Here is a 12,291-nt window from a genome sequence, read left to right as displayed (position 1 = left end):
GCCTGGAGGGAAGAATGGGATTGAATAGAGTGACGGAGTTTATTCCAAAGGCGGGAAAAAAGAGGAATGAAAGAGTGAAGGTGAGCAGTGATTCGTGATTTTGGTAGTTTTACCAGAAGGGGGTTGTTGGCGGACTTTGAGCGCCCTGCGGAAATATGGTGGGGACAAATCACAGAGAGAGCGGGGGGGGGGCAAGGCTGGAGAGGAGTCGATAGAAGACAGAAGACCACTGACCAGCCTGCGGTGAGCGAGTGAGAGGCCCAAAGACTCAGCTCATTGCGGGAGATGCCAATGATCAGAAATGGCTTGGTTTCCACAGCGTGAAGCCGAGAAAGATGGGAGGCAGGAGCACCACCCCAGAGGGGAGAGCAGTACTCCATCAGGCTGCGCACTAAAGCTTTGTCAGTGGTCAAGAGCTCAGGTGGGCCGAGGAAGGATTTTGCACGATGGAGGATTCCCAGCCGGCGACTGGCTTTGGAGGCGAGGTTTGAAATGTGCCTTTCCCAGGAAAGGTCATGGCAGATAGTGAGACCCAACAGCTTGAAAGAAAGGACTTCTTCCAGAGGATTGTTGAGAAAGTGGATGGGGGGGGAGTTTCTAAATGGTCCTTTTGGAGAGACATAGTGAGAGTGTGAGATTTGTCTGGATTGAAAGACATGTTCCATGTTTTGGACCAGTTTGTGATTTTATCCAGATCTGCAGTGAGCGAAGAAGCTGCTGCTTGCCGGTCAGAGGAATGACAGATGGTACGGCAGAGGTTGGAGTCATCAGCAAAGAGATAAAGAGGATTTTCCATAGAGTCGGAGAGATCATTGATGAAAACCAGAAAAATAACAGGGCCCAGAACGCTACCTTGAGGAACTTCAGCCTGGACAGGAAGAGGGGATGAAAGAACTCCATTTAGGGCGACACGTTGACTGCGACAGGAGAGGAAGTCTGCGAGCCATGAGTGGAGATGGCCTTGGATACCATGGGAAGAGAGTTTGGTGAGTAGTGCAGGGTGCCAGACTGTGTCAAAAGCACGTGATATGTCCAGGGATATGGCTCGGATTTCCTGTCTGGCATTGAGGACCTCCATCCATTGTTGGGAGAGCAGAAGCAGCATATCCAGGGTAGAGTAACCTGGTCTGAAACCAAATTGATGATCAGAAATCAAGCCATTGAAGAAGAGGAAGGATTTCATGTCTGAAGCGATGATGGATCCCAGAACCTTTCTGATGATTGGGAGAAGGCTGATTGGTCTGTAGATGCAGGGATCTGTTTTTGCACCTTTTTATGCAGAGCGGTAATGTTTGCTGATTTCCAAGCAGATGGTAGATGACCTTGAGCAAATGAGAGGATGAATAGACCAGAGAGAGGGTGAGCAAGAACAGAGGAGCAGGTTTTTATGACACGTGGGCTGATGCCGTCTGGACCGGTTGCAGATTCTGAGTCGAGGTTTGACATCAAGCTCTCCACCTTGTCAGGAGAAAGGGGCACAGAGTCCAGGGACAGTTGGGTGCGACTGGGTAAGGTGGGTAGAGATAGTGATGGGTTTTGGACACAAGATTTTGCTGCAAACATCGAGTTTAGACATTCAGCCTTTTCACGTGCGGTATCAGCAGTGCTGCCATTTGAGGTAAGGGAGGGGATGGAGGGGGAACATACACCAGAAACAGATTTGATTAAATACCACCAGAATTTTGAGGAGGGAGAGAGGTTTGAGAGTTCAGACTTGAGATTAGAAAGATGTTGTTTTCTTGCTCTCCTGAGGGTAGATACACACTTGTTCCGAGCTTTCTGGAAGGAACTGAAATTACCCTCAGTTGGGTTTGCTTTCCATCAGGCTAAGACAAGTTGTTTCAGGACAACTGCCTCGCCACAAACTTCAGTGAACCAAGGGCGGGAGGAAGGGTAAGACAACTGAACACGAGAGGGGATAAATCTGTGCATGAGGGAGAGCAAGTTTCTGTGAAAATTCCCAGGATGAGTTGATGTTTGAGAAAGTAGTGATAGGAGACCAGTCTGTAAGTTTGATGGCTGCTCGGAGACCTGCCAGTCGGCTTGAGTGAAATGCCAGACTCGACGGCGGTGAGGTGGTTCTCTGATAACAGCCAGAGAGATGTCCACTTTGACAAGGACGTGGTCAGAAGAACCAATTGGAGCGAAGGAAGAGCAGCAGATATTGTCAGGGAAATTTGTCAAAATCAGATCCAGAAGAGATGGAGTACCATTGGTTGAGATCCGGGTCGGGAAGTTGACCGATTGAGTCAGTCCCAATGAGTCGCAGAAAGGTTTTGCTGAGTCCCATGACAGGTGAGAGAGGTACCCACACCTAGCCAACTGGCATGATGACAATTGAAGTCACCACATAAGAGGAAGAGTGTTTGGATGAGAAGATAGAAGATGGTCCATGTTTTCGGATAGTGAGGTATAGATGGAGTCATCACTGTTCGGTGGACGGTACAGTACACATATAAACATGAGGTGGGAGTGGAGGGGAAGCCATAGCCAGAGGTATTCCTGGGGTGTGGGGGAGTGAGGGCAGTGCATGGAGAGTGAGGAATAGAGTCTTTGATGAAGAGAGAAACTCCTCTACCAGGACGAGGCTCAGGTCTGTCATACCGGAGGAGGGAGTAACCAGGGAGAGATACTTGGAAGTCAGACACGTCTTGGGGGAAGAAAGTTTCTGTTAGGCAGATTATGTCTGGTTTGTCAGTGGCAACCTGTATGGAAAGATCTGAAAGGTTTGAGTGAAGGCCCCAGATATTTGAGGTCCACGCTGTTATTGAAGAGGGAAGGGAGGAGGCTTTGAGTGCAGGGGGGGGGGGGAGGTAAGGAGGGTTGTTGAAAGAGTGTGGGGGATTGCAGAATAGCTCGGGGAGGGGGCCGAATGAGGAGGAGAAAAGGCTCTGTGGTACTGGGGGAGAGGGGGGACAAGAGAGGGGGAAGAAGGCAGTTGAGGATTTGAGGAGGTGGAGTGAAGAGATGGAGGTGAGAGGGCAGTGGAAGGAGGCGGGGGAGCGAGTACGTCAACGTCATTGTACTCCTCCTTTTTTCTTTTTTTTCTTGTGCATGAATTCTAAGTCCATTGATAGATGGAGGACAGACACAATTAACACGCAGGATTTTAACTTGGGTTTCTTGCATCTTGCAAGGGTATAAAATGTGAAGGCTATAACAACAAGCTACTTTTTTTAAAACTCTCAGAAAAAGAAAATAATTTTTATCTTCAAACAGCACTTTTACTTACCATTAGAGACGGGATAATATCGTTTTTAAATAATTCATCAATGGAGGACAGTACTTTTGAGCAAACTTTCATCTGAGCAAAGTGCAAGGTAAACTGCAAAGTCAATTTTAATTGATTTCAATAATGTTGCTTGCAGGGAGTGGAGGTGGAGGTTTATGGGGGGTAGACCTTTATGCACTGGAGAGGAAGGTGTGTGTGTGTGTGTGTGTGTGTGTGTGTGTGTGTGTGTGTGTGTGTGTGTGTGTGTGTGTGTGTGTGTGTGTGTGTGTGTGTGTGTGTGTGTGTGTGTGTGTGCGCACGCATGAAACAAATGTGTCTACAAATTCATGAAACATTCATGTGTGACATGGGGTGATGGGACGGTGAAACTCCCTGGGAAGGCACAGCTATCCCAAAACTCTCGTCCTGCAGGTAATGTTTGTGTATGCTTTCCCTTGAGCCTGAGACACGCTTAATCCTCTAAGAACCAGTTTTAATGATTAATGACCTCAATGAACACAAACATTTAAGCAACCCAGCTCGAGTTGTCATTTTATTGGTGACAGAAAATATTAGACACAGTAATATCATGCTGCACTTTTCTAGTAGTTTTATTCACTGAGACAATTATTACATGAATGTTGACGTTGAATGCAATTATTACATAGCCGTTGATTTAATATGTGATGTTCCCCTAATTAACCCACAGAACCTGCACTTCCAAAGCCCTCGGTGTTTTCAGGAAAACGTAAAGGTGCATCTGCTTCATCCCCAACACCAGGCCCCTCGTCGACCCCTCATACGCCACCTCCATCACCTGCTCTTTCCAGCCCTGCCTCCCCGGCCCCTCGGACCACCGCGTTGCCCCGGCAACGCACGACGCCATCACGTCACATCGCGCTCGTACAAAGCACCCTTGCACAGGCCCTGTCCAAAGGTCCTCCGGCCACACTGCCCAGGGCACGGCGCCAGGCCCCTGCCGCACCGTCGTCATCTCCCGCTGTTGTGGTGGGGCCTGTGCCCGACACCATTTGCCGGGAGGAGTTGCGCATTGCACTGGAGAGGGCAGCACAGCGGATGGAAAGGTGAGTTGCTGGGAGTGGAAATCAATAATAACAGATTTTCCACGCCCAAGCTCTAAATGTTTGTCATTAGTTAATTGGGAGAGATTGATTTATCAGAATGGAACATCCAAGCTCAGTGACATTATGCTACGCCTGGTTAGTATGACCACACTACGCTACACCTGGTCTCACAATGATCACAAAACATAATACCTGCATTCGTTATTTTCTGAGTGATAATTACACAACTTCTGATTACAATGTCCTGAATATTAATTTTGTGAACGTGATCAATATTTGATTTTTACTTTACATATATTCTTCATTACAGGATGCGAAGATGCCATTTGTATTGTGATGGAGCATGATACCTTCAAGCATTTCTTTTTTTTTTATGGATTTATATTCACTGTTGAAAATAGGGGACACAATGGGCCATCCCCCCCTCCTTTTTCAAATGTTGGAGGGGCCCAATGCCATGTTGGGCCCCTCCCACACTTTTCCTCCTCCCCACTTTTAAATGACCCATGAATGTAAAAATTCAGTCTTGTCGGAAAAAAGTGGAAGAATGAATAATTTTATTACCCTATTTCGGATGAATAACTAATTGAGAGGAGCAAAAGTACACAGTGAAAACCATTTACATTGAGAAGACTGAGTGGCAGCCATTGTGTTAGACACGTGACTACTTTTGCATAACTTGGTAAACATTTTGCCGAGTCTTCTATAATGCAGTCGCCATCAAAATGTCTGCAACTGGAATAAACATGACTAACACTGGAACGGCCATTCGGGAGAGAGCATACCTCCGCCAGGTCAATTGGTTTACATTTTGTAACCCACTGATAGGTCGCATCTGGATTTGGACCTGAACTAAAATTTCATTGGCTTGTTCTTATCACCTAACCAACTCATCCATCTAGTTTTGTCATAACTCGTCCACAACTCTTTGAGATATCATTATATATATATATATATATATATATATATATATATATATATATATATATATATATATATATATATATATATGTCCGACCTCTCAATTTTAAAAAAATTAGGCCTATCACTGACCTTTTGACCTTAGAAATTATTTCTGGTTGAATTAATTGACCTGATATGCAAATCCTGTTCAAATTTCTAGTCAATCGGATAGAAATTGAGGATTTTGGAAATTGCACCCGTTGTTTAACCTTTGGCGTATGTTGTCCTTTTGGCATATGCTGACCTTAATAATAATTGTGATTTCATTCCTTGAGCTGATATGAAATCCTGTTCAAATTTCAATTCAATTGAATGAAAATTGTCAATTTTAGAAATTTGGCACATGTTGACCTTTTAGTGTATGTTGACCTCAAAAAAAATATCTGCTTGAATTCACTGACCTGATATTTAAATGTTCTTCAAATTTCAAATTAATCGTATTAAAATTGAGGATTCTATAAATTTGGCCTGTGCTGACCTTTGCCCTGTGCTCTGTGTTGACCATACCTCCGACACGTAATGCCTGATCCACGAGAACATATCGGGTCCAATACATTTTTGAGATATCATGCTTTGTCGTTTTTGTCCCGATCTGTCAATGGTGAAGAATGACTTTAAATTTAAATAATTCTCGTATCCAGATCCGGATTCAAATCTTCACCAAAGTTGAATCAATTTTTTTCTTGTCACACACCAAACCTGTCCACCAAGTTTCGTCCGAATCCATCCACAACTTTTTGAGATATCGTGCAATATATCATTTTTGGTCCTATCTCTCAATGGTGAAGAATCACTTAAAAAAAATTCTAGTCGTTGGATCCGGATCCAGATCTTCACCAAATTTAATCTGTTGTCCTTGTCACACACCCATCCTGTCCACTAAATTTCATCTCGATCCGTGCACAACTTTTTACGATATCTTGCACAAAGACAAACAAGCAGACAAACAGCCAAACAAGAAGACATCGTGCAGAGCACGACACTTGCAAAATCCATAAAACAAATTTGACCTCAAAAATAATTCGTGGTTGAACTCAATGAGCAAATATACAACTCCTCTTCAAATTTCAAGTGAATCGGATGAAAATTGACAATTTTAGAATTTTGGCCTATGTTGACCTTTAGGTCCATGTTGATCTCAAAAATAATGGGTGGTTGAATTCAGTGACCTGATATTTGAATGCTCTTCAGATTTCAAGATAATGGAATGAAAATTGACAATTTTAGAAATTTGGCCTATTTCGACATTTTGGCCTATGTTGACCTCAAACATCAAAGTTGGTGGTTGAATTCAGTGACCTGATATGCAAATCCTATTCAAATTTGAAGTCATTCAGATGAAAATTGAGGATTTTAGAAATTAGAAAAAGTTGTTGACCTTTGGCCTATGGTTGACCTTTTGAGCTAAAAAAATTTTTGCAGGATTTACAGGATTGTTAGACCACCAACTCCACCATTTGGTGAAGTTTCCTGAAGATCAGTTTCAAATTGTGACCTGTACACAATTAATGGTGAACGGGCAGACAAACAGAAAGCGATCAACATACTTGTCTGTTTTTTTTTTTTTGCCAAGTATCAAAGAGACAGACAAACACAGGGGTGAAAACATAGCCTCCATCCACCTTCGGTGGCGGAGGTAATAAATGAGAATTTGTTTTGGACTGGCAACGACAACTCTCAAATCTCTCGTGTCCATCCTCGACCGGTGCCAAGCACCATGCAATATGTCATCGTGCCATCAACATCAGAGATAGGCTTGCATCACATGTACCAGAGGTAGCACTGAGTGGGGCTCTTACAATTCACTTGAAATGTCTCCTAATTTATCACAGTAAACATCAATGGAAAAAATTTGAAATTGGAAACAAGGTCACCCTGTGACATATCTCTGATCTGTCTATGAATAGATCACGTTCTTCAGCATTTTTAAAAGTGCGGAACTTAACGTGTTTACTGCATTATTTGAACATATGGACGATGATGGAAACAAAATCCTGACTTTAGACAGTTTTTGCGTTATTATTCACGTGCCTTCCTGTGAAAGATTTATTGAATGCATCGCTCATGAAAAGGATAGTTTGCTGGCCATTGCTAAACGACAGTATTACAGGTAAGAGTGGGGGAGATTCTCCTGGCTGAGCACCTGTTTTTCTTGATCGGTCACCCGGGATTGTTAACGAGCTGATAACGATGGGTATTGCTGGATTACGTCCAGTCCTGACTGAAGTGAAAGAAGTAGGCTGGTTCTCAATGATTGCCGATACAATTAATGATATTTCCTGCAAAGAACAGTTCAATATTTTTGTGAGGTGGGTTGATGACAGCTACCAAGTATACGAGGAATCACTGGAATTTGTTGAGGTATATGTTAGTAACCAATGAAACCCACACAAAGGCCCTGAAAGATGTCCTGATATGCTGCAGTCTTGGGCTGGATCAATGTCAAGGTCAAGCATATTGTTACGTTTGAGGGGGGGTATGCATTCAAAGGGTAATTAGGATGTTTAATTAGGTATGCCATGCTGTTCGAGTGTACCAGGATCTCGATGTAATAAGTAGCAATTCAGTGGTGATAAGTTGTCTAGTAAATGTCCATTTCTTCAAGGGGGAAATGATAATTGTCACGTAATTAGATAGGGACACGGGACAGGGTAAGTGTGTCTGCGTAAACCACTTTTAGTCGTCCCTGGAGGCTTGCCGTGACGTCACAGGACAGTGCTGCGGATGGCTCCGCCCCGTGATCACGATTGGCGGAAGGCGACGGCGCAGGGCCAATAAAACGGCTCGATTGGAAGTGATGAGGACGGGAGGATAAAAAGGCTCTGTTCGGGGAAAAGAAGAGGAAGAAGATCGGTACAGAAAAACCGTTCTGGTGGAGGTTGTGCTGGGAGCGTGCTTTTTGTTGGGCTGATTCGATCCTGGCTTTCATCATGTCTCGAGGCCTTGCCGTGCTTCGTGCCTCAGCTCGGTTGGCTCTGGGGTTCTGCTGGCTCGGAGTATGGGGTCGAACGGCGGGCGGACCTGCCTCCCTCTCCTGCTCGCAACTTGGCGCCAGAACTGGTTCCCTGGCGGCTGTGAGCGGACTTGGGCCAGGACCAGGAGGTCGACAGCACCATGGTGTCTCCTGCCCCTGACGAGCGCAACGCCAGCTCTTCTGGCGCCAATCCAGGGACTGTTGCGTCCACACCACGGGCCAGCCTGACCACCAGGACCAGCTACGTTTTGTGTGTGTGTGTGTGTGTGTGTGTGTGTGTGTGTGTGTGTGTGTGTGTGTGTGTGTGTGTGTGTGTGTGTGTGTGTGTGTGTGTGTGTACCTGGCGCCTTAGAGGGTTTGAGATTTGTATATTCATTGGAATTGTCTGTGTTTTCCCCACGCCCGAACCCACACCACCATCCCGTCGAATCGCCCCGGATCCCTCCTCTTGCCGAGTCTTGTTATTTCTGGTTAGAGGAATAAACGTTATCAACTCAGTGAAAAGCGACTCGTGCCACCTTCCTCGTCCCGTTTGCGGTAGAGCGATTAGAACCGCCGTCTTTGGGTTGTAGAGGATAAACCGCCTCCATCATTTCGGCTCATTCTACGTTAGCGGGACTGTTCAAGTCCCGTGGACGTCACATTGGTGTCAGGAGTGGGATGTTCGAACCCCTCTAAATTATATTTGGTATCGGGAGAATATACCAGTACTGAAATCTCGTCACGAATTGGAATATAAAATTACTACAGGAAAGCGCGCAAGCGCGGGAAAATTTTGGCGGGATTTTTCAAATTAAAATTAATTGGCGGCAACGGGACTTCTGCACCATGGCGGATGTGCAGATGTTTGAGGAGGAAGGCCACGTGTCTGGCAGTGAGTCAGGGGAAGAAGGGAGAGACGGGGGTAGGATTGAAACCTCCCCCATTCCAAGCGTGGACCGTGCTTCATCGCTCGTAACGGGGCCGGCAGCACCGGAAACCGGTGCGATGACGATCCAGACAATGTTGGAACGTTTAATAGCAGACATGACAGTACAAATAGCAAATCAATTCGTGACACAGAGGGCAGAAATGACGGCACAGAGGGCAGAAATGACGGCAGAAATGGCAAATCAATTCGTGACACAGAGGGCAGAAATGACAGATCAATTGGGGGTAATGGGGGAACAGTTGGGTGCACGGATTGATTTAATGAGGGATGAATTGGGGGAAAAGATGGAGAAAATGAAAACTGAGATGCAGGAGTGTGTGGATGTTCAATTGGGGAAAATACAAAGTAAATTCGAGGATAGATTGGAGGAAACAAAGGTAGAAATTACATTGGAGGGGGAAAATATACGAAAAAGATTGGTAGATAAAATTGATGCAACGAACATTCGGGTTGATAAAGTGGATGAAAGCCTGGAACGTCATCGTGCCTGTGTGGATGCTCGTATGCAGCTGCAAGTTGAAGAGTGGGGAGAGCTGAGGAAGCAAGGTATGAATTTGGCGGAGGAGGTAAAAGGATTGGAGGCTCGTTTGGACGAACAAGATAAAATTATGAGCCAAGATGAAGACTTGGATAAAGGCCTGGTAGAGCCGTCTTTTGTAAGTAGAGTGTCCGGGTTGGTTGAGGAGCAGCTACAAACTCGCGACGGAGCCTTGGAGGAGGTTGTGCAGGCCCAGAAGATCCTGCGGGAAGAGGTGAATCGGTCCATTCAACGTTTGGAACAGGAGGCAAAATTGACCCATGAGACCCTCACCACAAAACATCTTTGGCCACAGTGGGCTCCGAAATTGGATACACAGCCACAAGGGTGTTTGATCCCTGGGCTGGATTCGGGTTGGATCTGGGCTGGATCGATCCTGGGCTGGATCCCTGGGCTGAAGGTAGAAACTGGGAAGCGGGCCACCGGGAAAGTGATCCCCCTGGTAAATTTCGACGGGTCAGGGAGCGTTGAAGCTTTTCTGACGCAATTTGAGTGCATTTCCCGACTAAACGGGTGGAATGAGCGGGAACGTACAGGGAATTTGGTGGCAACGTTGCGGGGACCAGCCGCAGATGTGTTAAACGTGATCGCGGAGGGATGTTGACCAGCTCCCACATTTGCGAGGCGTTGAGCCGTCGGTTTGGGTTTGCAGCGAACTGTGATCTGGTGCGGGCCCAGCTCCAGCACCGCAGATTAAAGCCGGGTGAGACAGTGCAGGAGCTGGCACAGGACATTTACCAATCAGTTAGGATTGCGTATCGGGACCCAACAGTGGAGGCGTGGGACAGACTGGCACTCGAGAAATTTTTAGCTGCTCTTCCTGACCCTGAGGTCCGAGCGCTGGTGGAGCTACAGGATCCACCCACCGTTCACCGAGCGGCCGAGTGCGCGGCCAGGCTGGCCTCGTGGAGTCGGCCGGGTCGGGTTCCAGAGAGGCCATCGGTGACGATCCGACAGGCGGAGATCCAGGATCAGGGAGGGGGGCTGGGAGAAATTGGCATTACCCAAATGTTTCAGGAAATTTGCCAGAAACTGTCAAGTTTGATAAAGGGTAATCCGGTAGTGAGTGCGCCAAAGCGGCGGGGTCCAGCCCAGCCAATAGAGCAATTCGATTATGGCCGAGGGGGTCCGGAACCGGAAGAGACATTTCACCGATACTCACGGGGGCCTTTTATGGGGAATTGTTTCCGGTGCGGGCGAAGAGGACACATGCAACGATATTGCCGGTACCCGGTGATGGAGGGACCCTCCAATAGACTTTTAGACTCGGAGAGGGTGAATCCTCCTGCTGAACCGCCAGGTCTATCCGAGATGCCCTTTCATAGGTCGGGTCCGGAGATCACAGTCGGGGGTCGGGGAGACTAGACTGGGCTGAGCATATACGGCCATGCTCGGCTGCTGAGATTGTGGCGAAGTGCCCTCCTTTGGTGAAAAAAGTGAATTGTGGAAAAATTGGCATGGGTTTGTAAGTGCTGCTGGGTTTTAGAGTGACAATAGGGACAATGGGTAATTGGTAACAAAGCGGGCACGAGTGGCTGTCCAATGGCTGGTGCGTGGATCGGGTGAGAAGTGCTGTGTGAGTTGTTTCAAGTTAAGAAGTGAAATGTATGGTGCACACGTTGATTTTTTATTGGACATGGTGTGGTAACAGGGAAGGTCATGGTTGGTGAAGTGTTAGAAATGCAGGTGTCACATGTAAGGCCGATGGGGTGGGGGAGTCATGTGGGTTTTGTGGGTGGGGATGATGTGCTTGTCCGCAGGGATTGCTGAAGCTCAAAGTGAGCGGGAATTGCGACCCCCTTCAAGGAGATTCACCCCTGGTGGCTAATGGTGACAGTGTCTGGAGGCAACTGGGAGAGGGTCTGGTTGGGCGACCAAGGCGGGTAGGACCTTGGCGACCCAGGAAGGCCAGAGGAGCCAGTGAGACCCCTTCCAGTGTGTTGTACGGGATGAGAGCTGATGGCTTACCAGGGGGGTGGGAATCAAAGGGAGCGGGGCGGAGAAACGTCCAGGTTGGACTAAAGCTTACCTGTGGGCATGGTTGCACCTGAGATGCCCCCATCATATTATGGTAACCCACCCCACGGCCATGACGGGATTCAGCCTGCATCATTAAAATGGGGACCTAGAATTAAAATGGGGACCCATAAAATGACCTAGAAATGTGATGATGACCATGGTGTGAGTGTTTTGAAGATGTGTGAGTCCCACTCTATCCCGCACAACTTGACATGTGCAGCAAGGGCATGATGTCCGCATAATTTTGGGGCAAGCAAATTTGAAAATTGGCTCCCCAGGTAATGCTGGGTCTATTAGCATCCACTGGGGGACGCGGTCAAGTGTAAATATCCCATGAATAGTGTCATTAAGGCTTAGAGTAGGAATGTAAAGTATAAGTGTTGTGTTTTTGTGGAACCTTTTGTTTCCCCTCCCCAGATCACTGGAAGAGTGTTGGGCAAGAGCAATGATCCAGAGGATGGAGTGCAACTTCGCTCAGTGCTCTCATGTGATAAAATAAAAATAAAAAAATAATAAAAAAATGAATGATTGTTTAGGCGAGGATAAGGCCATAAGGGGGTAGTACATTAA

At 46.7% G+C, this 12,291-nt stretch overlaps 1 protein-coding gene across 3 annotated transcripts in view; it reads left to right on the top strand.

Annotated features, from left to right (window-relative positions):
- Positions 1-12,291, top strand: part of LOC147020315 (phosphatase and actin regulator 1-like) — a 124,254-nt gene that overhangs the window by 6,963 nt on the left and 105,000 nt on the right. For all 3 annotated transcript variants that reach the window (XM_085895611.1, XM_085895610.1, XM_085895609.1), the window contains exon 2: positions 3,921-4,296. In XM_085895611.1, the coding sequence (XP_085751737.1) occupies positions 3,921-4,296 (376 nt within the window). The remainder of the gene's footprint in view (positions 1-3,920; positions 4,297-12,291) is intronic.

This window comes from Eptatretus burgeri, chromosome 9 (assembly GCF_056783735.1).
Source record: "Eptatretus burgeri isolate ZD-2024b chromosome 9, Ebu_testis_v1, whole genome shotgun sequence".
In the NCBI taxonomy this organism is placed as follows: Eukaryota; Metazoa; Chordata; class Myxini; order Myxiniformes; family Myxinidae; genus Eptatretus; species Eptatretus burgeri.
The sequence above is the reverse complement of the archived record's forward strand: the minus strand, read 5'-3'. Positions and strand labels throughout refer to the sequence as shown.